Below are 27,280 nucleotides of genomic sequence, written 5' to 3' on the forward strand. Positions count from 1 at the left end.
CACGTCTGCTCTGGAGGGAGATGGGCCCTCCCCCGCCAGCCTGGCAGCCCAGGAAGCCCTTTTTCCAAGAACCCAGGAGCCAGAATTGGGTTTGTGCCCTCTTGCCAGCTCCGGAGTGTCCTGGAGACACACTGGCGCGGCCCGCATGCAGCACACTAGCTAAGGAGCGTGTGTCCAAGGGAAAGGAGCCAACGGCCCCAGGGGCCTCCCTCCTACCTGGTGTGCTCTTCTGCTTTGTAACAAGCAAGGCTTAGGCCTGGGGGGTTGGCTTCAAGTGGTGGGCCCCTGTGCTGCCAGGCCTCTGGCCACACTGACAGCTCTGCGCTCAAAAGAACCACTCACGTGAGTAAAAGCTGTCGCCTTGCACGGTTTGGAGGGCGTCTCTGTCCGTCCCGCTGCTGTGGGACAAGGACTGGCTGTCCAGGTCTGGAGAGGTAGTCCTCGTGTCTGCATCCCCCTTGAGAATCAGCCAGCTGGTCTTCTGCTGAGGGAAAGAAACGTCACATGAATTTCAAGGTCATTCTGCGAGGGTGGAAACATCTCATCAGAACCTTCCAGCAGGTTCCTTAATTCTAAGCTACAAGCTGAACCCACCACGAGACACTTTAATACGTGAAAAATCCAGCTTTCAAGAAAAATCTCACCATTTAGTGTGAGCTGTCGAGACGCTCTACAGGCACGTAAAGCATTGGGGGAAACGGCATTGCCCCATTTTATAGATGAGGAAACTGAGGCTCAGGGAGGTCAGGGCCCCAAATGGCTTCACACGGGGAGAGCCAGGTGACCCAGCCTTGGGGTCTTTCCACACACACCCACCTTCCTTAAAGACAAGCGAAGCGGGGCTTAGCTCTCCAGCCGGGGCAGGAAACTCACCTGTGGGCCGAACCCTGCCCACAGCCTGCTTTTGCAATTAAAGTGTCGTTGGGACCCAGCTGTGCCCTTTCCCTGTGTCTCGACTCTGGCTGCTTTCAGAGCGGAGTAGCTGCCCCAGAAACGGTATGGCCCCCAAAGCCGACGATATTTACTCTCTGGCCCTTTACAGAAAGTGGGTGCTGCGCCTGTTCCAGAATGCTCGTCCCAGACGCCCCGAGAACGCACTGTGATTTACTTCCCTTTCGTTTCAGACACGGCCTCAGCTACAGAACCACAGCCAAGGTGCACGGGCACATCGCGAGCCTTGGGCAGCTGACGTGCTAGTCCTGAGTGTAAGAAGGAGGCCGCTGGAACCAGCTCATAAATTCAGTTCCTGCTCCATTTGGCCCCGCTGGGCCCCTAAGGAGTAGAACCTAACAGGAGGAGCCTGAGTTTCAAACTGGAGAAGCCCCCACAAACCAGCTGTCTTTCCGACCGAGGCTGTTCTGATCCAGATTGCCCCCTGCATTACCTTCCTGTTGTCCTGGTCGAAACTCCCATCCTCGCCATCCGACCTCCTTGCAGCTGGAAGGGAAAAGTCAACTTGTCAAGGCCACACACCAGTTATTCTGGGTTTTAACGTCACAGTTCCCACTTTACAGTTATGCTCAAAAATGGAAAATCATCAAAGACAAGGTCACCAGGAGAGTGCCTTTTAAGGGCTGAGGCACGAGACCAGCTGGAGGAAGCTGCCTGGGGGGTGGCTGTGTGCCTTTGCACGTGATAGTGCTTGGAATCAAGAGCAGGGGTGTGAAGGGAGGCCTAATTCAAATTCCGGCCAAGCCCCCACCCAGAGAGATGGAGTCACGTGTTTAGATGCAGCCACAGGCATTTTGAAGAACGCACTTTCTACCTCCCGAGTTTAACTCTAAAGCAAGAGAAGGTCTCAGTCATCCGGCCCCTGCCGTGTCAGACTCAGCCAGGTGCTTCTGAACATCACCGCTTATCCCCACACACCCATTTCACAGATCAGGAGACTGAGGCTCAGAGAGATGCTGTGCCTCGCTCAAGATTAGGATTAACTGGTGGCAGAGGCTGACACCTGAACCCAGATGCTCTGGCTCCACAGTCCTTCCCTGTCTGGCCCACCTCACGGCCTGCCACAGCAGAACACAAACCGTGGGTGAGCCACACCATCGGAGAAGGTCCCTGAAGAACAGTAAAGAGGGTGCAACACACAACCAGCGAGGAACTGACTGCGATAGAACAAACACTCATCCACCGAGAATACCACCAGGAGCTGAGCAAGGAGGCGTCTCTGTTCTCCATGTTTTTTGGGTGGGGGGGGGTGTCACCCAGCCGGGCTGACATTATCCCCAAGCAAATATGATCCGACAAATCACACAAGGGCATACCGACACCTCTCAGCCCCGGTCCAGTACGTAAACACCCATCCCGGGCATCCTGTGCTAATACACTGACCCCGTGCATGGAAAAATTAAAGGAAGACCCCCAGTGTCCTTCCCACTGGCCACGGAGACTGAGGCCGTAGTAAGGACATGCCGATGTGGCTCCTTACCTGCAGCCTGCGGAGGGCTCGGACCGGCTAGCCTTTTGGAGTACCCTGCCTCGTGCGCCACCAAGGACAAGACTGACATCAGGCCCGAGAGCTTGGAAATTGGGGATCGGCTTACGAGACCTTGACAAGATAAGGCCACAGTCGAAGACCATTCGGGTACACCGACATTTCGTCACTCCCGATGGCTACCTGCTTCTCCTCCTTCCAGGAGAGATGGTGATTTTCAATGTGAACATAAAAGCCCCGCTCTCCGCACTCACAGAGGCAGGTTAATGACGAGCCTGCATGAGGAGCGCAGCGATGGAGGGAGGCGGGGTGGGGAGGCAGGCAGCTCAGGGTGGACGCATGCCCACCAGCATGCGCTCTCCTGTTGCCCAGACAACGGCTGTTGCGGGCAGCGGAGCCCTGGAGTATCAGCCATACATCAGCTGTGACTCCTGGTGGCCGCCTCGCCAGCTCCAGGGTCACTCAGGCCAGCAGCGACTTGGAGCTCTAAGAGCAGCGCCATTGTCCAGCCCAGAGCAGGCCTCCAAACTGGGCCTGCTGGTGAGGGTGAGGGAGCCACATCCCTGAACCCTTGGGGGCCCCCTAACGGAGCCGCACTGGGGATACTTCGCAAGAGCAAAGACAACCAAGTGGCTCTAACCACAGGCTTTATGGGGTGTGAGATCCCAGCCCTTGGGGTTCAGGCCACGGGGACCAGAGGCCGCTCTGGGTTTGATGACGTCCCACAGCCAAGGACGGCAGGCCGGGGCAGACACACTACGGCTACAGAGCTATCTCAGGGCTCAGAAAACCGCCCCGCCATCTGACGACAGGAGATTCCGCCAAGAGTGAGCAGGTTGCCTCCTCAGACGCCGCCGGCCCCGCTGGGTGTGCACAGCTCCGCCAGCGTCAGACCAAGGGCCTCGCAGAGCCCAAGTCTGCCAGCCCGCAAGACACACGGCAGATTCTCCTGAGAAACGGGAGCCCGGGGAGGAAGGCACGGGACCACGGCACTTCGTATTATCTGCAGCCCGCTTCCTTAACAGCTCTGAGCCTCAGTTTCCCGATCTGTAAAATGGGCAAGTGACGGCCACTCCTCCAAGTTGTGAGGATCACATGAGATAACACGTGGATGGCGTAACGGAATGGGGAGCTCAGCTCTGGGTTTGAAACATTAGCAACAAAAGGCTAACTTTGAGGCTAATTTGTAACATGCTGTTTCAGAGTGTCGGGAAAACACAGATCAACTCGGGACAACCGGAGAAACTGAGGTTAGCGTGTCTTTCCTATCCTACAAGGCAGCTCCTTCTGAGCCCGGGAATGTATCGGCCACGAGGACCCCTCGGGAAGGGCTGACGTCCTCCTCCCTGTGTCTCTCAGGGAAACACTGTTGGAAGCATCTCAGTGGAAGTAGGAGTCTCTCGTTTTCTTTCTAGACACAGAACCAGCTTGCCTTCCCTCCCTCCCACACCCCACCTTACAATTCATTCATATCTGGGCATACAAGTCCGCATGTACGCATCCCTTTACCCATTTATCCACTTCCATCCACTTATTCACCCACCCCTTTAACTACCCATCCGTCTGCTCACTCCTTTAACTCTCCATCCATCCATCCACCCACCCACCTACCCGTCTATCCGTCTGCTCATCCATCCACTTATCTTGCTATTCCTCCATCCAGCTATGCACTTATCCACTTACCCACCCACCCTTCCTCTCTCCCTCTGTCCATTCACGCGTCCACTCAGCCATGCACCTTTATCCATCTATCTCTGCCTCATCTGCCCTCCATTCTCCACTGAGCCTTTCCACCTCTCCCGCCTCCCTTCCCTGGGTGCCCAGTGTGCACGCATGCTGGACGCGGGATGCAGAAATGACTCCCGTGCGCCCCCGTCTTTCAGAAGCTCCGGACAGTTCCCACAGGGGGTTGGGGGCCCTCTCTCCTGTATCCTCCACACTTGCCTACTACCCCTCAGAAGCCCCATTTTTCTTATTCTTCTCAGGAGAAGGCCTGCAATGGACTGAATGTTTGTGTCACCACAAATTCAGATGCTGAAACCCCGACTCCCAAGGTGACGGTGTCAGGAGATGCAGCCTCTGGGAGGTGATGAGGCCATGCACGTGGACCCCCGTGATGGGCTCAGTGCCCTCGTAAAGGGGGCCTCAGAGAGCTCTCTCCCCACCATGAGGACACAGGAGGACAGCTGCCTGCACCCAGCAGGGAGCTCTCAGCAGAGCCCACCGTGCTGAGACCTGATCTCAGACTAACAGCCTCCAGAGCCGAGAGCAACACGCCTGTTGTGTAGAAGCCGCCCGTCAGTGCCATCTTGCCACAGCAGCCCGAGCAGACGAAGGGAACCGTCTCGACAGTTCAGATCCTATTGGAATTACACTGGGGGGGGGTGAGTGTGTATGTGTGTGCAAGAGTGTGTATGTGTGTAAGTGAGCTTAAGTGTGTGAGTGTAAGCGTGTGTGTATGTCTGTATGAGTGTGTATGTGTGTGAGAGAGTGTGAGAGTATAAGAGCGTGAGTGTGAGACTGAGTGTGAGAGTGAATGTGTGTGTGAGCGTGAGAGACTGTGTGTGTGAGCAAATGTGTGTGTGAGTGTGAGACTGTGTGAGTGTGTGTGAGCAAATGTGTGTGAGTGTGAGACTGTGTGAGTGTGTGCGTGAGAGTGAATGTGTGTGTGAGTGTGAGTGTGAGACTGTGTGAGTGTGTGTGAGCAAATGTGTGTGAGTGTGAGACTGTGTGAGTGTGTGCGTGAGAGTGAATGTGTGTGTGCAGGTGAGTGTGAGACTGTGTGAGTGTGTACGTGAGAGTGAATGTGTGTGTGAGCGTGAGTGTGAGACTGTGTGAGTGTGTGTGAGCAAATGTGTGTGAGTGTGAGACTGTGTGAGTGTGTGCGTGAGAGTGAATGTGTGTGTGCAGGTGAGTGTGAGACTGTGTGAGTGTGTACGTGAGAGTGAATGTGTGTGTGAGCGTGAGTGTGAGACTGTGTGAGTGTGTGTGAGCAAATGTGTGTGAGTGTGAGACTGTGAGTGTGTACGTGAGAGTGAATGTGTGTGTGCAGGTGAGTGTGAGACTGTGTGAGTGTGTACGTGAGAGTGAATGTGTGTGTGAGCGTGAGACTGTGTGAGTGTGTGCGTGAGAGTGAATGTGTGTGTGTGAGACTGTGTGAGTGTGTGCGTGAGAGTGAATGTGTGCAGGTGAGTGTGAGACTGTGAGTGTGTGCGTGAGAGTGAATGTGTGTGTGCAGGTGAGTGTGAGACTGTGAGTGTGTGCGTGAGAGTGAATGTGTGTGAGTGTGAGACTGTGTGAGTGTGTGCGTGAGAGTGAATGTGTGTGTGAGTGTGAGACTGTGTGAGTGTGTGCGTGTGCAGGTGAGTGTGAGACTGTGTGAGTGTGTGCGTGAGTGAATGTGTGTGTGAGTGTGAGACTGTGTGAGTGTGTGCGTGAGAGTGAATGTGTGTGTGAGTGTGAGTGTGTGCGTGAGAGTGAATGTGCGTGTGAGTGTGAGACTGTGTGAGTGTGTGCGTGAGAGTGAATGTGCGTGTGCAGGTGAGTGTGAGACTGTGTGAGTGTGTGCGTGAGAGTGAATGTGCGTGTGCAGGTGAGTGTGAGACTGTGTGAGTGTGTGCGTGAGAGTGAATGTGCGTGTGCAGGTGAGTGTGTCAGTGCGTGTGGTGTCGAGAGCATGGGCACCGGAAGCTGGAGGCCTGCGGCTCAGCGTATCCTCATCCACCTGCCCACGGTCGAGCCACGAGAACGTCTGCTCCAGAGAGTGAGGCCGTTTGGTGACCCGGGCGGCCAGCACTGGGACACAGTGGGTGCCCCCAAAATAGTCCTTGGATAAACCCACACAGGCACGTGAAGCCCACACTGGGCTTCCTCACGCGCTGAGTCGGGAGGACACCACGGCTCCCGCTACCTCCGGCCTGGAAATGACCCCAGAGGAAGGACAGCGCCATGTGGCTGGGGTGGCTCTAGGGGCGGGAGGGTGGGAGCGAGCGGCGCCCGGCGCCGCCTGATGGCTCGCATTCGCTCGCTGATGGAACCAAACATTTGGTGGCATTCAGGTTTTGTCCCTACATCTGGACAGCCAACTTCCTGGGAAATTTGGGAGAGGCATTATTTTTTTCTCTTGAATCCATTTTAAACAGTTGAAAAGTCGGGCCCAGCTCCACTCTGCGGAGAGGATCCACCGCCAGATGCCTCTGGCCCTGGGCCAAGCATCAGCGTGGCCCCACTCACATGCCCTGGAAGCCCAGGAGCGAGGTGGCCTCGAGCCCCGCGGTCCCGAGGAGGACACGGGCTCCGCGAGGGGAAGGGGTCACAGCACTGTCGTGGACGAGCAGCGGCTGCGGCGAGGGTCCCGTCCGCCTCAGAAAGGTGACTGTCTATTTAACACCGCGAGTGATGCCAGACGGCTCAGGAGAGCTCCAAACCGTGCCCAGCGGCATCTGAAGCTGAGTCCCGGCTGTGGGAGGCCCCCTTGGCCACCCCGCCCGCCCCGCTGAGCCTACCCCACGTCTGTTTCTGACTCTGCAGGGGCACTCTGCCTCCCTTTTCCAAGCATTTCCCCTTGCTTCCTTTCTTCTCCTATTCTTTAAAAAAGAGCCATTAAATCGCACATAAGTAGAGTTGGAACCAACGTAGCACAAGAAAATACCATTGAGCCCAATGCTGGAAGTGAGAGCAGTAGGATCAGGGGTCGGGGGTCAGGCAGACCTGGCTGTAAACACCAGCTTGGCCAGTGAGCTGTCACCTCACTGCCCCAGCCTTAGTTTCCTCATCTATAGTAATAATAGTAGCCTCCGCGGGAGTCAAGGTGTCAAGATGAAATGAGCCGTCGTTTATCGAGCACCCAGCACCCAGAAGTGACGCATTCGATGGCAGCTATGCAAATACTATCATCCTCGTCCTCAGCACGAGCGTCCCCATCTGGGTCACCCTCACGGCTGGAGGCTCATTTCCCAAAAACAGGAATGGGACTCGAGCATCAGAAAACAGTGATGCTAATTAAAAAAAGAAAAAAAACTTTCCATGAGTTGGTAATAGAGAATTGAAAAGTAAATACATTAGTTAAAAAGCATAATTCTTGACTTGTTGAATATCTTATGTTAGACTAATTAAATGGCCCAGTGATTCAATGCCGCCACCCGGAGTTTGTTTCAGGAAAGTGTGGAGATTAGAATGATGGCTTCTCACGTCTGAGCTGTGTTCCTCTCTCTCCTGAGATGACGGGATGGTCAACTTGCTGGCGTTGGGGGGCTGCATGTGGGCTTCAAACACACACATGCATGTCCACACACATGCATGCCCACACGTGCATGCTCACACACATGCACACACACCACCCAACAGGACGTATTCTATGTGGATGGGGGAAATCTTGTAAAACCAAAGCATCTCAAATCTTGTAAAAACAAGCATCTCAAAAGCATATTGGAAACCAAATGCACCCTAATGCATCCATTATTTTCTGGGGGTGGCCTAAGGAGACCTGATCCAGAAGGTCCCACTGCAAGCTAAGCCCTCAGTTCACGGCCCCCTTATATTCACGCAGGGACAGACTTTATTCATGTTTATCCCCAGAATGTGGCTGGATGCTAGGCAGAGAGTAGGCGCTCTATAAAATTTATTTTATAAAAAAATCAATACGCCAAAATTCCAGGCAAAATTCTGATAAAAGGGTTTGGGTCACCGCTCAGGGTTCAGTCAAATACAACTTGGCTTGCCTTTGGGTAGGAGAGGCCTTCATATCCAGATTAAAATAGAAACCGACACAAAGACCAACATGGGTAACAGTCAAACTGACTCTCTGCGCTGGACGATTCAGGGAACGCTGGTCTTAGATCCGGCTGCTCACAGGCTGGGGAGCAAGGTCATAATCTGATTTGCAGCCCCTCCTAAGGGGTCGACCCCTCCTACACCGTGTGTGTAAATTACACGCCTGAGGTTAGTAAAAGCCCAAGATGGACAATCCCACTTGCGGGACGAGGACAGCACACGCGGCCTCCACACAACCTTGAACCTGGGCGCCCTGACGGAAAGACAGCACTGAACACGACTGCTCCTTCCTCCAGCTGGGACACAGTTTCCCCACTTGGAACAAGAGGGAGCTGGTCTGGACAATCTCTGAGGGCCTGGAGGCTAACTGGTCCCCACCCGGAGGATCTGTGCTCTAAGCTTTCCTGCTTGAGAGGCAATGGTAAAAGTCATCACCTTCTGGAAACCCAAGAGTTTTAATTCATTTTTTTCTTTCTCGAGAAGAGGAAGAAATATACAAAGCACAGGCCCTATTGCAATCAAGGAGAAAATTTTAAAAACTCTGTTGTTGTGTAACTAGACCACTGATTTTTCAGTGAGCCACAGAAAGCACACTTTTACAGGTTCCATCTACATCTGTCCATCTAGCTGTGAATACGGTAGTGGCTGTTTTCTTTGGGTGCCACCGAACAAGAACTTTACATACGGAAACCCCTCTTCCTATCTCTCCAGCGACTTGATAACAATCCTCCCCATGTGCACAGCACTTTACAGTTCAGAACGTGTCTCCACGTTCATTATCCCCTCTGATGCTCACAACCTGCCTGGGAGAAGGGCAGGGTGGAGGGACCGGTCCTATTTTGCAGTTGAGGGAACAGAGGCTCAGGATGGGGAAGCAACGTGCCCCAAATCACCCAGAGATTCCCTGAAGCAGCTGAGGGGAGACCCTGAGCCCTCTGCTTCCTGCTCCATTGCCCAGCCATCTGCTCCCTGTGCACCTGTCCCTGGCAGGCTCAGGCGGAACAGAGGTGGGTGGTGACCTCTGAGGGGAACTAGGGTGCCGAGAGACACCCAGGCCGCCAGACATCTCCAGCCCCTATTTGCTGATGCAAGAAATCCATTCAGCTGAAGCCTGAGTCATTCATCCTATCGTCAGAAATCCTCCAAACACAGGATTTAAATTCTCATGAAGGAAGGAATGACTGATTCTGGTTTGTTCTGTTTTTCAGTGACTGGTCTGGGTTGGTTGAGGTCTAAGAAGCGTCGGTCCCTCACCATCTTGGCTGAAGTCAGTCTGGCTGCATCCCTTAAAGTTGCTTTATCAGAGCCATTGAAACCAGCTCTGGGCTGGGAGCTCCCTTCCCAGCCCCGTGGGTGCGTATCAGCCCAGGCCTATAACGGCAGCGCTGTCCTTACGCAGAGCGACCCTCCACTGTGATCCACGAGGGGCCTCTCAGGAGCCCGCTAGTGCACCTGCATTTAACATTCAGCGGCTGCCCTCCCATCGAGGATCAGAACACAACAAAAGGAAGCGCTCAGAAGCAAACGGTATTGACAGGCATGCAGGGAAATGCAGCAAAGGAAATCCGACTGTACCATGCTGTTTGTAGATGGGGGGTTTCCTATAGATGTTATCTTTTACGCCCGTGTCTGGGAAAGAAGAAAGAAACAGGAGAGAAGAGCAGGGTGAGCCGCACATTGTGATGGTCTCCATCGTCAGCAGCAAGCATCGCCCACGGGCAGAGTCACCGCAGAGGCTCCGGCACCCGCAGGCCCCCCGCACCCCATCGAGCCTCCCTCGGCCGGACAGCACCCTGGCTTGAAGGTGGCAGAGGGAGAGAGGCGGCTGGAGTGGGGGCGAGCGACAGCCACCCAGAAGCCCCTTCTCTGCAGCCCATTCCCAGGAGGGCAAAACCAACTCCATGGTGTTTGTGGGGCTTTGGGGAAACCCAAACACGTACTAATTTGGGGACGTGCAAACCCATTTGCTGACTTTGAAGGAATCTCAGGATTTGGCGAGGGGGAATGGAGAGGCTTGGGAATCAGGGAACAACGCAGGCACGAACAGGCGGTCGGCGCGGCTAGCCCGCCCACCCGCGCGTCCTGGGAGCCTACCTGGGACGTGGAAGTGGCGAGGAGCCTGCTGGTAGGTGGAGGGGGGAGGCTTGCTGTCTGAGAGCACCGAGAGGCTGGGGGTGCTCCGGCCACTTTCACTGCCTCCAGACGGAAGAGCAGAGACAGCAGACAGAAGGAGCGAGAGGGAAAAGCAGAGTATTTCAAGCATGAAAGCTAATTCGCAGTAAGCCCCGTCTCACTGCCTGAGCCGCCCAAACCCTCTGCCCAGGAAGGGAGTGTGGCCCCCACTGACATTTCCAGACTGGGCCCAACGGCTTGTTAATCCAACCTCTGGCCGACCCCTCCCGGCATGGGGAAGGGACAGCAGCGCTGAGGGCAAAGGCCTTGTCTGTTCCTGGGTCCCAGAAAGGTTGGCCCGGCCGTCTGGGCAGAACCCCCCCTCCCAGGGCCGCACAGCCTGGCTGCTGCTCTGCCGGGGCTGGTGTCTGAACCCAGCACATCATGAACTCACCAAAACTAAGGCCTCCTTTCCTAAGTATCCTTGTATAAAAAGATGCTGCTTTCTTGGAGAACCCACAAATTAGCCATTCAGATTAGGATTAGAATTCACTGAAATCTGTCCTTAAAATCCACTGAATAAAATTTTACTAGCTATAGGAGAATACAAGAAAGTCAGTATTAATCAGCTGCCACATTCCTAAGCTATTTTTTGCCAGATTAAATGGAAAGAATCCTCTGATTCTGGATCCGATTTCTTATCCCAGCTGGATTTGTAATTTCTGCTTTACCAACGAGGTTGGATTATCAAGTCACAAATTTAGACAGCCGGAATTACCCGGGTGACCCTCCCCCAGCCACACAGACCTACTTAGGAATGCTGTGACCAACAGGATGCAATGTGCGGTGGACACTTTGGATGATGAGGTAAGACACTCATAAGGCACAACTCATGTCCTCTCCCGTCAGCCTCAGGACACCCTCTGCCACGTTAGATGACAGCGTGGCAGGGAAAAGGGGTGCCCTGGACTGGAAAATACCCCCTCCAAGTTGTAGCTGCTCAAAGCCACGGGACCCTGAGGTGACATGGTGGTGACGCAGTACTTCCCAGCAGGTGAGCGCTGTGCCCGACCAGGAGGTGGACCACGGGGGCCCGGGAGCGGGGCTGACGAGGAAGGCACGGCAGACGTGGCTCAGAGAGAGCTGTTGACTGGGTCGGGGGCACACAGGGCAGGGTGGGCTCAGCCCGAGCAGACCACAACCCATGGCCCAAAAGGGGCTGAGGCCACAAGTGGAGCTGCTGACCACAGCTTCGAGTACCTTCCCGCATCCGGGCGCGAGGATCACCTGTCAGGGCTGACGGCACTCCAGGGAGATGACTGGCCTCCCCTCATCGCATGGACCCTGCTTTGCCCGTAGCTGCCCCTCCAGAGCAGCACAGAGCCTTCCGGAGCTGAGCTTCACCCCAGTCCAGAGTCCTGCACCTCCCTGGGGAGGAAGCTGTTCCGGAGCCCCCGGGGAGACCACACCCACGTTCATGGAAAGGAAACCGTGGATCCCTTCCACCGACCGTGGCTGTGACTCGTCTATCCCCAGGCACAGCAACATGTGGTGGAAGCAGGGGCTTTAAAAACCTCATCTGCGTGGACTCTGGAACAGCCGAGGACCGCTCACTTAGGGCGGAGCCTGTTCAGTCCAGGCCTCCAATGGCTCATTTCCCTCTGCCCAGAATTCATGACCCCTCATCCACCCAGCTCCTGTCCAGGGGGCTGCAGACTCTAACACGTCACAAGACTCCCCTCCCCCGCAGTCCCCAAGCCTGCAGAGCCATGTCCTCCTGCGTCACCAGCAAGATTCTGTGTGCACATACGCATATTTATCTGCACCCCACAGCTTCCATCAGGTGCTTGGGGGCCCGAGACCCAGAGGCAGCTGGGGACACGGATGTGGTGGTCCATCACGCCTACCTCACTCTTGCCATCCAGGGGCCTCTACAGCAGTCACCCAACCCTGCCATCTTGGTCCCAGCCCAGGACGCCTCTGCTCCCACCCCCTCCTCCTGGCCTCCCCTCCGCCTCCCTCCCCACCCAGAACCCCCTTTCCAGTCTCCCCACTTGTCCGGACCCTTTCTGGGTTGAGGCTCAGGTGCAAAGCCTTCCCGGAGGACACAGCCCACCGCTGACCATTCTCTTCTCTGGACTCAGGCCTCGCCCGTTCACTGTGTGGCTTCATCACAATACAATGCACGGCTGCCACCGACCCTGCACGAGGCCACTCGGGGCGCTCTGTCTGCCCCAGCTCACGGAATGCCCATGACAGCCCCGCAGGGCACGCACCACCATGGCCACCTTCTGCAGGACGGACACGGCTGGGAGGGCTCGGGGCCAGTGTCCCGGTGAGGCCCAGCTCCAGCCGGGTCACCGTGCAGCCTGCAAGCCTCCGGTCACTGCTCTAGGGGCCAGCTTCCCTCGTGGGCCTTAGTGGTAAAAATCCCAAACAGCTGATGCCACCATGGATGTGAGGAAACCAGAGGAGAGCCTGGCTGTGTGGTGACTCTGAAAGGGCGGAGACACCCCTTCTGACGAGGCTCCTGGCTTCTCCTGGAGGTGGTTCAGGACCGAGGCGGCTTCCGACCGCCGCTGGGGAGGGGTCTCCAGCATCCTCCAGCAAGAAGGCAAAGACGCCCCAGAGGGTGCCTGCTGGCGGAGGGGAGCCTGGCCTTTGAAAAGCACCTTCTTCCTTTAGGTTAAGTAAATGACTTATTTCAGAGCAGTTTTAGGCATTAGAGAAAGTTCTTGCCTGCGCCACACCCAGTCTCCCCGACTGCTAACATCTTGCGAGACTACAGGGCGTCACCACGTTGCTATGATCCAAACGCCACACCTTATTCAGACATCGCCGTTTCCACCCAATGCCTTTTTCTGTCCCCGGCTCCGTCCAGGACACCACGTTACATTCGGCCTCCTCGGGCCCCTCGGGTGGTGACAGTTTCTCAGCCTCTCCTGGTTTTTCGTGACCTTGGCGGTTTCTGAGGAATCCCCCTCAGGTGTTCTGTGGAACGTCCCTCCATTGAGGTCCATCTGATGTTCTCGTGACTGGATTGAGGTCCTGGTTCTCTGAGGAGGACCGCAGAGGTGAATGTCTTCTCCCGGGTCAGGTCAAGGGCACCTGCCGTCCACATGACCCCTCACCGTGATGTTGACCTTGACCCCTGGCCGAGGTCGTGCTGGCCAGGCGTCTCCACTGGAAAGTTCCTCTCTCTTCCCCTCCCACACGGTCCCCTGGGAGGAGGTCCCGGGGCACAGCCCAGCCCTGAGGAGTAGGGGCCCCTCCTGGAGGACGGAGGGTTCACACACATTATTGGGAATTCCTCCGTACACAGGTTTGTCTCTTCTCCCCCGTTTGTTTATTTGCTCAGTCATTTGTTTACATCAGTGTGGACTCATGAATATTTACTTTAACTGTGGCTCACAATCCAATACTACGTTATTCATTTTGTCATTCAATTGTTCTGGCTTTGGCCCTCGGGCGCTCTCTCAGTTGCCTCCTGTTGAATCTTCTCAAGATGACCAGAAGCAAGCCCAGCTCCCAGCCCTGTGAAAGGGCCCGTGAGGACAATGACCAAGACACGTGCAGGGGTTCACATTGTGCAGCTCACATGCTGGCGGAGGCGTCCACCACAACCACCCAGTAAGGTTGGCAGCCCAGGGATTGGGGCCAGAAGAAGAGACGCCCATGGTGCACAGTGAGTGGGTGGGGACGCGGGTCATGACCTGGGGCTCCGCACCTGGTGACCCCCAATTTCACTCCCTGTTGGGGGAGGCTCACTAGTCAGCAGACTGTAGCTGCCCAGTGAAGGGGTCTCAGCAGCATTGCCCCCCCCCTCCCCTCCCCCCCCGGGCACTCCACACCGGCCTGTCCTGCAGCCTGTTCCTCGACAGGTGAGAGGGCAAGCTGACCTTACTCCGCCCCCGGAGATCACCGGGGACTGAAATTCATGCTAAAGTGGAAATGACGGCCACCAGCACCTACGTTGCATGTAGGTCTTGGTAGGAGGGGGGCCCTGGGCACTGAGAAATGGTGGGAGGTGTGTATAAACCTGGGGAGAAAGGAGGAAAGCAAGGGGCCTCTTTCAGCACCTGGCCAGGTCAGGGGAACACTGGCTGGAGTGAGGACATGGCTCTCCTAGAGGAGCCCTCCACCCACAGCGTCAGTCAAGGGAAAATCACCGCCTGGAGGAGCTCCACATGCTAAGGATGCCGTGAGGAGAGACCAGGAGAGACGTTTGCTGAGAGTGTGGGTGAACGCCGGCCGCACGACCAGCTGAGAGGAGGGCAGGTGGCCCTTGGTACAGCTGGACACCAAAGTGACCACAGGCCAAGATATACTGGAGCCCACGGGGCTGAATGAGAGGCGCTGAGGAGGAGAGGACGGGCTCCCTCACTGGTGACCTCAGAGGTGGACCCAGGACCCGCGGTGGACGTGACTCCTGGACGAAGGCCGGACTCTGGGCGCTGGCCCACGGAGCTTTGGGATCTCAGGCCAGCAGCTGCTTCCTGAGGCCCGGGCTCTTCTGGGGGGAGTTCTGGAAAGAGGCTGGATGCTCCCAAGCTCACAGACAGCCCTGGAAGTTGCACAGGGCACAGAGCCATGGTGCCGGCTCCCTTGCGTCCCACACCAGAGAGCAGGGCAGGAGGCTCTGTCTGATTTCTGGACAAAGGGAACTGGTGGCCAGAGCCACCAGGAGGGAACCAGGGCAGAGAGCAGCATCGCAGGCAGCTGGACCCACCACGGGGCCAGCACCTGTGCCCACCCAGAGCAGATCGCATGGGCACTGTGCCTCCAACTTCGGGGATGCCCTTGGACAGGCTCTGACACAGGCAGTTTCTGAACGACGTTTTGGTGGGCAGTGGGTGGGGGCCGGTCTGCATTGTCTCCCCCATGAGATGGAAGGAAGGGCCATGCTGCTCCCACGCAAGAAGAGCAGAGCTGCCTTTCCCTCGGCCCCCCTCCCTGGCCCTCTCTCGTGTGGCTGAGGACGGGGCGCTGCAGGCCTGGGGCTGCCGCCCAGGGGGCCTGCCCATGGCTGAGGTCCTGTCCCGGCCTCTTCTCACTCTGGAGTGGTGAGAACTCGAGGGTAGAGACTCAGAAGGGGCAGAGGAGGAGTGGGTCAGAGGGTCTGATCTGACCCCAGGCCCCAACCTGGATGGTCTCTGCCAAAGGGGCTCCCAGGCAGTCAGCCAAGCTCACGGGGGGCTGCCTGGGGAGCGAGGCCGGAGCAGCCCAGACAGCGCGTGTCCCACTGCCTGGTGTCGTCTCTGGGCCACACCTCTACCAGGGACCCCCCAGGGGGACCAGCCCCACCAGAGCAAGACCACAGCAAGCAGAAAGAGAGCTGCGTGTCCGGGGTCTTCTGATGATTCAGCAAAGGGTGGGCACCTCCTGGGGGGACCTGCATGACTTGTCTAATAGTCCAGTTCACCCCACTTTATGGGGAGCCTTGTCTGCCTCTGAGTGAAAGCACATTCTGGTCACACGATGCCCATGTGCCACGCAGAAGTCCAGAAGGACCACAAGCTGTAAGGACAGGTCCATGAAGAGGAGTGGAAGGCGGTCGCCGCGGCCAGGGCTCTCTTCTCAAGACAACGGGGCTCATGCAGAGCATGTGATGATGATGGGCATGAGAGAGCTGCACGAGTTCCAGGGAGCCCGTGTGACGAGCGGCAAATGACGGCGTAACCCCATGGAGCTCGCCTTGCCTCCCAGGGCCTTTGGGACAGAAGTTCCCCTGAGACGTTCTCCACTCAGCAGCTGTTAGGAACGGGGAACCGAATGCGTTTCTCGGGGAATCGGCAAGAACGTGGTCGCTGCTTCCTCTCTCGCCCTGAGCGTCTTTCTATGGTGTATGACTCAGCGGGGGCTGCGTGACAAAGAGCCACAGGCTGGGCGGTTGAAACAACAGACATTTATTCCTCACAGTTCTGCAGGCTGGACGTCCACCATCAAGGTCTGGCAGGCCGGGTTTCTGACGAGAGCCCTCATCCTGGCTTGTGGACAGCTGCTCTGTCCTCAGGTGGCCCTTCCTCTGAGCGCACGCAGAGACAGTGAGAGACATCCTCTGGGGTCTCTCCCTCTTCCTATAAGGCCACCAGTCCTGCTGGATGAGGGCTCCACTTTTATGACTTCAGGGAACCCTAAAAACCTCCCGGAGACCCTTTCTCCAAATAGAGTCACACTGGGGGACAGAGCCTCAATATATGAATTTGGGGGGACACAATTCAGTCCATGGCATTTGGAAAAACAGGAGCTTGGCCATTTTCCTGGTGCAATGCACGTGCACATGTCCGTGCGGGGATGTGGATGGTGGGCAGGTCTGCACCCTGTGAAGAGGCAGGTGTCAGAGGATGCAGGGTGTGCATCCTGGCCCGGCCACCACGAGCGCTGAGGCCGTGGACATGTCACGGCCCTTCGTAGGCCTCTGCTTCTGCTGTGATAACCTCGGCCGCAGTCCCCATGCCCCACAGAGCTGACGCAGGAAATAAACGAGCTGACTCAGGCAAAGCCTCTCAGGACAGAGCCCCAGGGCGGCGCTGGGGACGTCCTAGCCTCCTCTCCCTGCAGCTTTTCACCCGACTCCTCGCCGCCGGCTCCTTGACACAAGTTACCTACGTTTTCCTCCCAGGAACATTTACACACCAACAGAAACGGAGCTGGACTCACGAGACACACAGCGAGGGTCACGGGCGTGAGACACAGGGCTCCGGCAGCCATGCTGCGGACACAGGACAGCAAGACACAGACACATGGCCGGACGCCCTGCGAGCGCCCGCGGCCGCAGCTCTGCGCGCCTTACCTCGGAAGTAGGGGATGTAATGATGTCTGAACACGGATGTAGGGCTTGGGTGTTGGGGCAGGGACAGGCAGCTACTGGTACCGACACTCAGAGTACCAGCTGCAGGGGCAACAGAGAGCACGTCAGAGTCCGCCCCACGCTTGCCGCCACAAAGCCACAAAATATTCCTAGGCGCCACTCTGCTAGGAACATTTGGGCTTCCTCTCCTGAGGAACGCACACCTTTTTGAGGCACTGAAGGGGAGTCACCAGATACGCTTTAGGCCAGCTTGCTCCGGGTTCCCAGTGAGGAAGCCCTGCCCTCCGGGGGACAGGGTGGCGGCCCCCAGGGCTGCTGGACGGGAGCTGCTGGCCCCCTGAGCCTTGCCCGCCACCCTACTTGGGGGGCTCCTTGGGATCAAGAAGCCAGGTGAGAGCAGCTGGCCAGCCCAGGGAGCAGCCTGTCACCTGAGCATCGCAGGGCCTTGCCCAGCTGAGATACAGGTCTTGGCTCCCTGGGGCTACCACCCGCCAGGCACAGCCGACAGGCCCAGGTGACCCAAACTGTGGTGGTCAGGGGTCAGCAGAGGGGCGCTCAGAGAGGCCAAGTGCCCTTCACTCCATGACTCCCCTGCTCACCTGCTCACTCACTCACTAATTCATTCATTCATTCACTCACTCATTCATTCAGTAATTCATTCATCTGCTCACTCACTAATTCATTCATTCACTCACTCTGCCACTCATTCTCTAATTCATTCATTCATCCAATCCCTCATTCATCCCTTCACTTATTAGCTCACACACTCATTCACTCACGCACTCATCCACTTTCCAAACATCTGTTGAGCAGGATGTACTGAGTACATCGCCATGAATCAATGAAAATAACTTCACAAATGAGTGAGTTTTGATTTTTCCACAAAGACTGCAAAAATAAGAGCTATAGTCCATGGATGTGAAATGGAGTCATGCAACAGCTGGCCGAGGAGGAAGCAGATTGGGGAAATCCCTCAAAAAGGCAGCGTCTGTGGGGAGCATCCCTGTGGCATTGACACTCTGAGGGCGACAAGGAGTTTGAGAAGCTCAGGGAGAGCAATACAGGCAGAGAATGAGGGGGGAGGGGGTAGACAGGACCCTCCACGGGCTTCTCCCTGGGAGAGCCTGGCAGTGGCCTCTTGCCAATTTTCCCATGGGGACAGTGTCTTTGGGGCCACCAGCCCAGCCACAGGTGTAGTGTCAATGGATATTCTGAGTCTATGTTTTGGCCATTGATTTTGCCTTCACAGCAGACCCCCTGCCGGACCCACGTGAGCTCGGAACTGACTGACTTTGGTCCCCCACTGTTGACGCTCTTTTGTCTTCCTCACGTCTCTTGCCGCGGGAACATTAGCTAGATTCTAAGTCTCAGTGCTGCCTTGTGTGTTTCACAGGACGCCTCTTCTAACCAGCAGGTTAATCAGCTGCCCCTGCAGTTAATCTCCCCACCCAGACAAGACAGAGCCTTTTCTTCATGGGGCTAAACGGACAGCTTCTCCATCACCCACTGGCAATCCCACGCCCGTCCGCCATTTTTCCAGTTGCATCAAGTAAGAGACAGATGCCTAGAGGAAAACCCACAAGAAGTGCGGCTTCGCCAGGGGTGAAGGAAGCCCTGGGGGCTGAGTACCTGGACGGCTGTAGTGCTGGGGCGACCGCGAGGTCGGGGTGTAACGCCCGAGGCTGACCGAGCCCGTGGAGCTCGGGCTGGAGGTCCGGCACTGCTTGTAGGAGCGGTCGTCCTGATCGCCCTGGGAGGGAAGACAGCAGGGTGAGCGCCGGAACCGAGAGCTCTGCCCGCCCCCTCCCACCCACCCCCTTCCACCTGACCCAAGAGGCTGACCCAGCATGGCCCCAAGATGAAATCCTGGGCACCTGCCAGGGCACATGGCAAGAGTCAGATGGGGGCCTGGCTTGGTGCTGATCCTCCCCTTGGCCTGAGCATGGTCCCTGTGCTGCCAGGCAGCAGAGTGCAGGGTCCCTCCCCACCCCTCCATCAGCCCCTCCTTGTGGCTGGGGCTTCCACAGAGGAGGTGGAGCCACCTGGCCCCACCTACATCCTTCAGTTCCTTTCCTGCCCTCCTGCCCGGCACCCAGGGTTCCTCGGAACACATCTGAGAACCACGGAGATTCTGTCTCCCCCCACACTCGATGAGGGCTTCCCAGGTGTGGGAGGAAGGAAGGTGCCCCTCCCAGGCCCAGAAGCCCAAGTGAGGCAGACAAGAACTGACAGCTCAGACCGTTCAAGCAGGATGGGCAACTGGAGTGGTCACAGCGGGCACTCTTGGCGTGAGATGGCATGGCACGTCACTCACGGAAGAGCAGGCTGCCAGGCCCACCACAGCTCGGCATGTCGGCTGAGTCAGGACGCAGCCCAGCCCAGCGTCCTGCCGTGGGGTGGACCTTGCTGCTTTGCCCCTGGAGGCCAGCGTGGGGATGAGCAGGGCGAGAGTCTGGCTCTGGTGCTCATGCTCCCATGCCTTTCTGAGCATCCCTGCCACCTCCTAGGGCTCACTCTTCAGCCAGGCTGGCCCAGCCACTGCCCGTAACGCTGGCCTCTGCGCCGGCCTCCACGCTTTGCCAGGCCAGCCCTCGTACTGGTATTGCCCCTGCAAGATCCCCTCCTGTGCTTCACCCTGTGCCTCTCGCCTGTCCCACCCACAGCGATGGGCACTCTCTCTCCAGGGACGGCTAGAGCCTGCTGTCTGGTCTCCATCTCTCGGTACACAGCCCTGTGGCCAGTTGGCATCCTCCACGTGTCCTGCCTCCTCGCCCAGCCTGGACAGCGGGCTCCCTGGCCGCACGTGGGTTGGAAGCTCAGTGTGAGTTGGCCACTTGCGTGGTTTGGTTGCTGCATTCCTGGATGCAAGGCTCTGACACCCATGCAGCCTGGAGTCTGATCTATATGGCTGATTAATTTTGAGAAACAGGAAAAAAAATCGGGCTGCTAATTATAAATGCTATTTGAAAGAGAGATGCTTTTGGAGTACTTATCTGAGAGGACCTGGGCGCTTCCTGTATGGACCACGCAAAGCTGCATGAGGTGGGCCCTGGAGGACCAGCCTCCTGGGTTTTTTCTCTGAAGGAAGCCGTGATCCCGAGCGCACGGGCCCTGTGTCCAGGTGTCCGCGTCGGCAGGGCCGGCAGACGCATGAGGGAAGCATGCAGATGAGACCGGATTATAAAAATAACCAACCCGAGGAGGGCACCCCAGCCACGGAGGGCCACGGCCCCAGACGCCAAGCCAAGAGCCACGGAGGCCCTGCTGGGGGTGCCACGGGGGGTTATTTTTATAACCCGGGTGGCGGCATCATGAGCAAACTGGGGGCGGGCTGGGGGCGGGCGGTTACCTCTGTCGGTGTTGGCGAGAGCAACTGAGGGGACTGTGGACACAACACAGAATAGCCGTTAGTGCCTTGGCACCGGCGGTCACTTGGGGAGAAGACAACACAGGACACGGACACATTCGCACGACAGGACCCCCCCCCTCCTCCAAATGGGAAAGGAACCCACCACGAGACTCGACACGGGATTCCAGAGACTTTTAGGAGAAATACGGTCAATAGCACCCCAAGAAAGAGGTCTCCAGGACACTTTTTGTGCGGACGAGCCTGGAGCCTGTCTCCATCTTGGCTCGAGGCCCCACTGCTCTCCCACGAAGATATATTTTTCCAAAAGGAAGGCTGTCGGCTCAGGGTGTGGGTGGTGCATCCTGTGAGCCCAGCACCCTCGGTTTTCTCCAGAAAAGAGAGAGGAGGGACCCAGAGAGAGAGGGTGGTCCGGAGCCTCGGGGCTTGGGGTGAGCTCTGCCAGTGGGGGCCTCGGGGCCCTGGGGCACAGTGACCACCCTCCCAGCCAGGCGCCTCCCGCTGAAGCAGGTGGGCCCCATCTGCCCCCCACAGACGTGTCGCCAAGACCCAGAGAGGCAGCGCAGAGCAGAAGAGGCTCCAGAAACCAGGCTGTTGGGCAGAAAAGCTCCCTGCCTAAGGTTTCTCCCACACACACCTGGGAGGTCCGCAGGTGCTGTGGGGTTTCCGTCAAGGAGCCCCGAGTGACCCAGGACCTTCTCTCATGCCCATTTCCCTCCCCCTAGAATGGGAAGGGGACTGTTTCCCAATCTGCCCATTTTACAGAAGGCGAGACTGAAGCTAGAGGGGCAAAGCCAGGTCTGTGCTTCTAGCCTACTGCTCTCTTCTCAGCTGGATTCCTGCACTGTGATAAATGCCAGGAGGCCACCGTTCCAGAGAAGCATGTCCCGCCCTAAGGCCAGCTTCTGCTCAGCTCAGTCCCCTGACCCACGGTCCTGTGGCTTCCCGGTCCCCACTCCATCATTTGCCCACAGAAGAGCCCCTGTGAAGATCACCACCAAGCAGGCACCCAGCCGAGGCAGGGCAGGACCCAGACAGCAGGCAGCCCTCGGGGTCCCATGAGACGGGGAGGGAGGGGCCTCTGGCACCTCTGGGCAATGGCAGAAGCTGGCCTGGAGATGGCAGTGACAGAGTCGGCACCTGGGCCCAAGGCCCCGCTCTGCCTCTGTGAGCACACGCTCTGGGCTGGGCACTCCCCTCAGCCTCGTCATCTCATCCACATCAGGGACATCATTCCCAGAGTGCTGGGCCCCAGGAAGCAGAGAAGCATACGTGCCCAGCATCAGTGCAGAGGGAGAGCAGGCCTGAGGGTGGGTGGTGACAGTGACACTTGTGACACTGATCAGCCACTGTGGCGTGACCCATGGGTGCACTGAGAATTTCTGTCCCCCTGGGCTGCCCTGGCCTGGGCAGGACAGCTGACCCAGGACCACCTGGAGGGCAGGTGATCCCCCTGCAGGCCCCTCGGGGAGGGAGCCCGGCTGACGATTGGCTGCGGATCTTAAACAGAAGCATAAATTTGCAGCTGAGCTGGGAGGCACACCCAGGTACCCGAGAGGGTGACTCCTAGGCCACGTGTACGGCCCTCCCTTCACGCTGCACCTCTCCTGGGGGACAGGAATCATCCATGGTTCACAGACAATGGGCCGTGTGAGGAGTGTGACTTCAGGTGACAGCTCAGACTCCGTGTCCACTGGCCGTGTGAAGCTGTGCTCTGTTCACGTGACATCCACGTGACAGTGGCCCTGCGCATGGTTGAGGTCCCCACGACCAGTTCTCCCAGGAATACCTGGGCTCCAATAAGGGGGCTGGCCCGCATCCCCGGGCTGGGAGGAGGTGGAAGGGAACTTGATCCCAGCCCTCTAGATCTGGGTCCCGGGTCACAGTGGAAGCATGAGGGAGAGTACAGGAAACAGCCAGCACGTGGTCTTTGGGGCAGAAAGGCCTGGATTCTGGTCTTGGTTCTGCAGCTCACTGTCTGGGCTCCACGACCAGGTCACCTGCCCTCTTTGACTCTCTTCCAGCACGTTTTGCCTGGGCTAAGACTCGACGCGGCTCGGACTAGATGCTGGAAGATGAGGCGCCACCCCCATCGAGCCTGGTGCCCCGGAGCCTCAGGCTCACTCCCCAAGAAGCCCTTGGCTGGAAAGTCCAATAGGAAGGTTCAGGGGAGATGAGGGGAGGGGCTGAGCTCTCCTGCCCCCGGGGAGAGCCTTGCTGGGTCATCCTCATGCAAACAGCACATACACTCAACGAGGGCCTGGCAGACGCTCTTCCCGTCTATCCTAGACACCCCCAGTCACACCAAAATCTCCAAACCACCAAAAGGAAAGTGAAAACCAACAGCAAAGGCCACATTAAATGGGGAAGGGAGCCAGGAACAAGAAGTCACCAGTAAAGGACACTGCCCACAGGGTCGCCAGGGAATAAACCATCTGTGGTTCAACCAGGTGGGCAAACCAGCTTACGGAACTCATGGGATCGACGAGGAACAGGGCACAGCCGGGGAGGGCAGAGCACGGCCAGGAATGTGCCGGATAAAGAGAACAAAACATTAATCCTGAACTTAAGAAAACAGAGAGACTCTCACTCGTCCTGTCATTTTCCTAAATGCCGGCGTGCTCCTGCCTTCTGCCCCATGAAGGTGCTTTCCAGACCTGCTCCTTCAGTGTGCGGCCCTGCAGCCTGCTGCGAAAGGGTGGGGCCAGAGCAGACCGGGAGGTCTTTGAAGAGGATGCGCACAAGCTTATCTGGGCAGTAAAGGAGGCTGAGCATCCCCAGAGAGCAGTGAGCACGGAGCGGATGGACCTGTGCCCCGGCGACGCGGCGGGCCGTACCTCGCTGCAGCTCTGCCTGTCCCCCACCGAGTGGCTGATGTAGGGCGAGTAGGAGATCATGTCAGGGCGGTCGATGTTGTAGATGGCTTTGTTTTTAGGAAGAGCAGCCAAGTCTCTGTAGTCGAGGATCTCATCGCCCAGCTTCGCCTGCAAGAGGAAGGAACGAGCAGAGGGAGGACGGTTAGACCCCCAGAGGGCAGCAGCCCCAAGGCCAGCGGAAGCCGGGGCTCCCCAGCTCCCAGCCCGGGCGAAGCGGGGCAAAGACACGGAGGTGGAGAGGCCTTGCGGTCATGTGCGCCTGGGTCCCGAGGTGCAGCCACGGAAGAGCCACGCCGCTGGCCTTGAGAAAGTGTCCCCTTTGAGCCTTCGCTTCCCTCTCCACAAAGTGGGGGAGATCATCCCGGAGGACAGCCCTGGGGTTGAAGAGGTTGAATCTGCGACAGGCCTGGCAGGGACCTGGCAGACAGTGAGACTCAGCTTGTGGCCTAAACACAAACACACATCTGTGTGTGCACACATGCAAACAGCACACACATGTGTATGCATACACTCATGTGTGCACACATGTGAACACACATTTGTGCATAATGCAAACACACGAACGCACATGCATACACACATACAGGCATACAGACACACGGACACAAGCACCCATGTGAATACACGCAAGTACACAATAAATGCAAATATGCCCATGCGTGTACACACACACATGCACAAGACACGCTTACACGCACACACACAAAACACACACATACAATACATGCATGCACACATAAGCACACATACGTGCCTACACAAATACATCTGTGTAGGCACATAAAATACACATATATGCACACAAATGCACACATGTGTGCAGACACAATATATGCATGCATGCACACAAATGCACACACAAAACATACACATACAGAAGACATGCACACACATGCATTGAAACACATGTATGGTGCATGCAGACATGTCTGCTTACGTGCAAACACAATATGTACACATGCATGCATACACAAATATATACACATATGCATATGTGTTTATACGCATACACAGAGTATGTGCCTTCTAAGATGTACACGTGTGGATGTATACATGCTTAGCACTCACACACCTCCACCCACTCACACCCACGCCCACATACTAACACACACTAGCAAAGATACTTGCACAACTTGTACATGCCTATACACTCTCACACACCGACACTTGCAGAAACACTCACTCCTACACACTCTTTCTCATGCATAAGTGCACACTAGCACACATGCTTGCACACAGTCACACCCAGACTCACACTAGAGCATTCACACTTACGCATGCTCACATACTCACTTATTCACACTTACACACGCTGACACAATACTCACACCCATACACTGGCACACATACTCACACCCCCATACACACACCCACACAGTTGCACACACACAGTCCCATGCACTGGCATGCACCCTTGCATACACAATCACACCCACCCACTCAAGTACACACTTACACACATCCACACGCACACGCTTGCACACACACACTCAGCACTTTTGAGCACTTGCAGTATGGCAGCAGAGTGCCTGACACTTGACAGGCCAGCTGGGGTGTGACCTCCGTGGGGTCGAGGACCGCACCTGGCCCACGAGGGATGCACGGCACTTGCTCAGGTGAGGTGCACCTGGCCGCTGTTCCCAGCAGTTCAGCCCAGGCTTCCTCTGCATACCCCACGGCCCCCAGGCTTGTTGCCCCTGCGGCCCCTCCTCCCTGTCTCCGGGGACCCTGGGGGCTGCCTGGGGCACGTGGTGTCTTCACACAGGTCCAAAGACCAGTGTCCTCCAGCCGAACCGTAGCCTCAGCCAAACCACACACACGACCCTCGGCTCTCCCAGCGGCGACGAGGCCGGTCCCCCAAACATGTCCCAGTTTCTGCCGCACTCCTCCAGTGCTGAGCGACCGTCTACGGTGCAGGATCTCAACGGATGAGGGAAACCTGCCTTCCCAGCCTCACCCACCACGACCCAGCTCCCCTCTGGGCGGACATCACGGCTCCCGGACCTCCTGGAGCTGCCACACGGGGTGGCCTCCTTCCCCTGACGTGTCCCCCTCTGCGGTGCACTGATCTCAGCCTGGCATTGCCAGCCACATGCGAAGCTGGCCAGTCAGGCTGTCCCCACTAGCTTGGCTCCACCCCAAACCCAGTGAGAACCCTTGTTCCAACCCTGGCCTCTGGTAGTGTCCCCGGCCAGGGCCAGTGTGGACCTCCCCGCCCTCTGCCATGGGACTTGCTCTCCCCTTCCAGTCCCAGGTCCTCACTGCCCACACCTAGATCTGGCAGCAGCCTCCTGGGGGCTGTCCAGCCAGCATGCACTCCTAACAAACATCACCACCAGCAGCTGTGATGCTATGACTCCACCCTGGGACAGCACTGGCCTAGGCCCTTTAGGACTCGCTCATGAAATACAACAAGCCCATAAAGAGAGCACTCATAGTAACTGTGCCACACAGAGGAAGAAATCAGGCCCAGAGAGGTTGGATAACTCACCCAGAGTCACACAGCCAGGGAAGCAGGTGTGGGGCGGGACAGGATCCAGGCTCTCTGACTCCAGAGCCCTGCTCCCCACCACCTCCCCCCCCCCACCATCACTCTCTTCTCTGCCAGCATGATATCTCTCATGCTCCAGCTACACCACGTTACCCTCCAGCTCACATCTTCCAGCAGCCCCCTTCTCGGATGGATGACGCAAACCCTCGCTGTGATCCCCAAACTTGGTCTCCACGTTCCCAGGCTGTTTACCCTAACACGTCTCCTCCTGTGCCCCCAGTGTACCAGGCTCAGCCCCCACACTCTAGCTTTCCTGCACCCTCCAGGGTCCAGCAACCCCAGCCCACCTCCCCCAGGAAGGCCTCCCTGACCACTCAACTCCAAGGTTCTCATGAGTCCTTGGGTGCCCGTGGGGTGAACCCAGCCATTTGGGACACAGGCTGAGAGTGAACGTCTGAGGATTCCCTCTGGAGCCCTGGGCAGCGTTCAGAAGATCTGAGTTCAAATCCAGAGTCTGCCATTTGCCATCAGCATGGTTCCCTGATGAGAATTTTTCAGCTGCATCTCTCTGCCTTCAGGGGAATTGTGAGCTGGGGCCCCTGGGGATCTGGCTCTTGTGCACCTGCTTATCCTAGCCTCTCACTGCCCCAGCCCATGCCACTGGCCACACTGAACCCTTTACAGTTTCCCAATCACCCAGAGCAGAGGGCTTGGCACATGCTGTTCCCTCTCTCAGACATGCCGTTCCCAGGCCTCCCGGCTCCTGGGGACCGTCCCTGCTTCCCCTCCGCCATCTGCATTAGATGCTTTTCCCCTTCAGATAAAGGTGCTGATCCTTGTGTGTTGGTGCATCTGTCCCCTTCCTCTGGACTGTGGCTCCTGGGGGTCCGGGACCCCGAGTCAGCACGGAGGCCTCAGGGCACGCTTGCCGAACTGAGTCAAAATCAATGGGCATGTGACAAAGTCAGGAGGACTCCCTGGGCCTCCGTCTCCTCCTGCACCACGGGAATGCCACCTGCGTCTCGTCCATCCACCTGCTGGATGTCGTGAGCATCAGACCTGGACCGAGGGCTGGGAGAGACCCTCACCCACAGGTCACGGTGGAGGCTGGGCTGCCCTCTCTCACCTCTGTCTCTGCCACCATCACAGCACTCAGCTGCCCACTGGCTTTCCCAGCCCCACGGTGCTTACGTCAGCAAGGCCGGCCTCGCCAGGGTCAGCCCCCAACAGCAGGGATCAGAGAGAGAGCCCGGCGATGCCAACGGCCTCCGACACGGCTCAGAGAGAGGCTGCCCCACCCCGACTGCTGGCTAAGCGGCTGTGCTCCCGGCTCCTGGGCCCCCATCCCGCCCGGTGGGGCTCACAGACCCATCTCTTCCTGTGCCAAAGCCTTGGTGTGGTCGCCGTGACAACA

The 27,280-nt window shown here is 57.3% G+C and overlaps 1 protein-coding gene across 37 annotated transcripts in view; it reads right to left on the minus strand.

Moving 5' to 3' along the window:
• Positions 1-27,280, minus strand: part of ABLIM2 (actin binding LIM protein family member 2) — a 166,876-nt gene that overhangs the window by 29,418 nt on the left and 110,178 nt on the right. For 8 of the 37 annotated variants that reach the window (XR_011502376.1, XM_070506313.1, XM_070506289.1 and 5 more), the window contains 9 exons: positions 23,337-23,483; positions 20,482-20,514; positions 18,762-18,882; positions 17,115-17,213; positions 10,304-10,405; positions 9,785-9,838; positions 2,432-2,551; positions 1,385-1,437; positions 343-484 (listed from right to left, as the gene is read on the minus strand). Coding sequence is in view for 36 of the 37 variants with exons in the window: in XM_070506313.1 (XP_070362414.1) it covers positions 343-484; positions 1,385-1,437; positions 2,432-2,551; positions 9,785-9,838; positions 10,304-10,405; positions 17,115-17,213; positions 18,762-18,882; positions 20,482-20,514; positions 23,337-23,483 (871 nt within the window). In the remaining variant the exon portion in view is untranslated. Of the gene's footprint in view, positions 1-310; positions 485-1,384; positions 1,438-2,431; positions 2,552-9,784; positions 9,839-10,303; positions 10,406-17,114; positions 17,214-18,761; positions 18,883-20,481; positions 20,515-23,336; positions 23,484-27,280 lie in introns of those variants that run through there. The other 29 variants (XM_070506302.1, XM_070506304.1, XM_070506307.1 and 26 more) reach the window with 15 other exon arrangements.

The sequence above is a fragment of the Equus asinus genome, chromosome 3 (genome assembly GCF_041296235.1).
Source record: "Equus asinus isolate D_3611 breed Donkey chromosome 3, EquAss-T2T_v2, whole genome shotgun sequence".
Classification (NCBI taxonomy): Eukaryota; Metazoa; Chordata; class Mammalia; order Perissodactyla; family Equidae; genus Equus; species Equus asinus.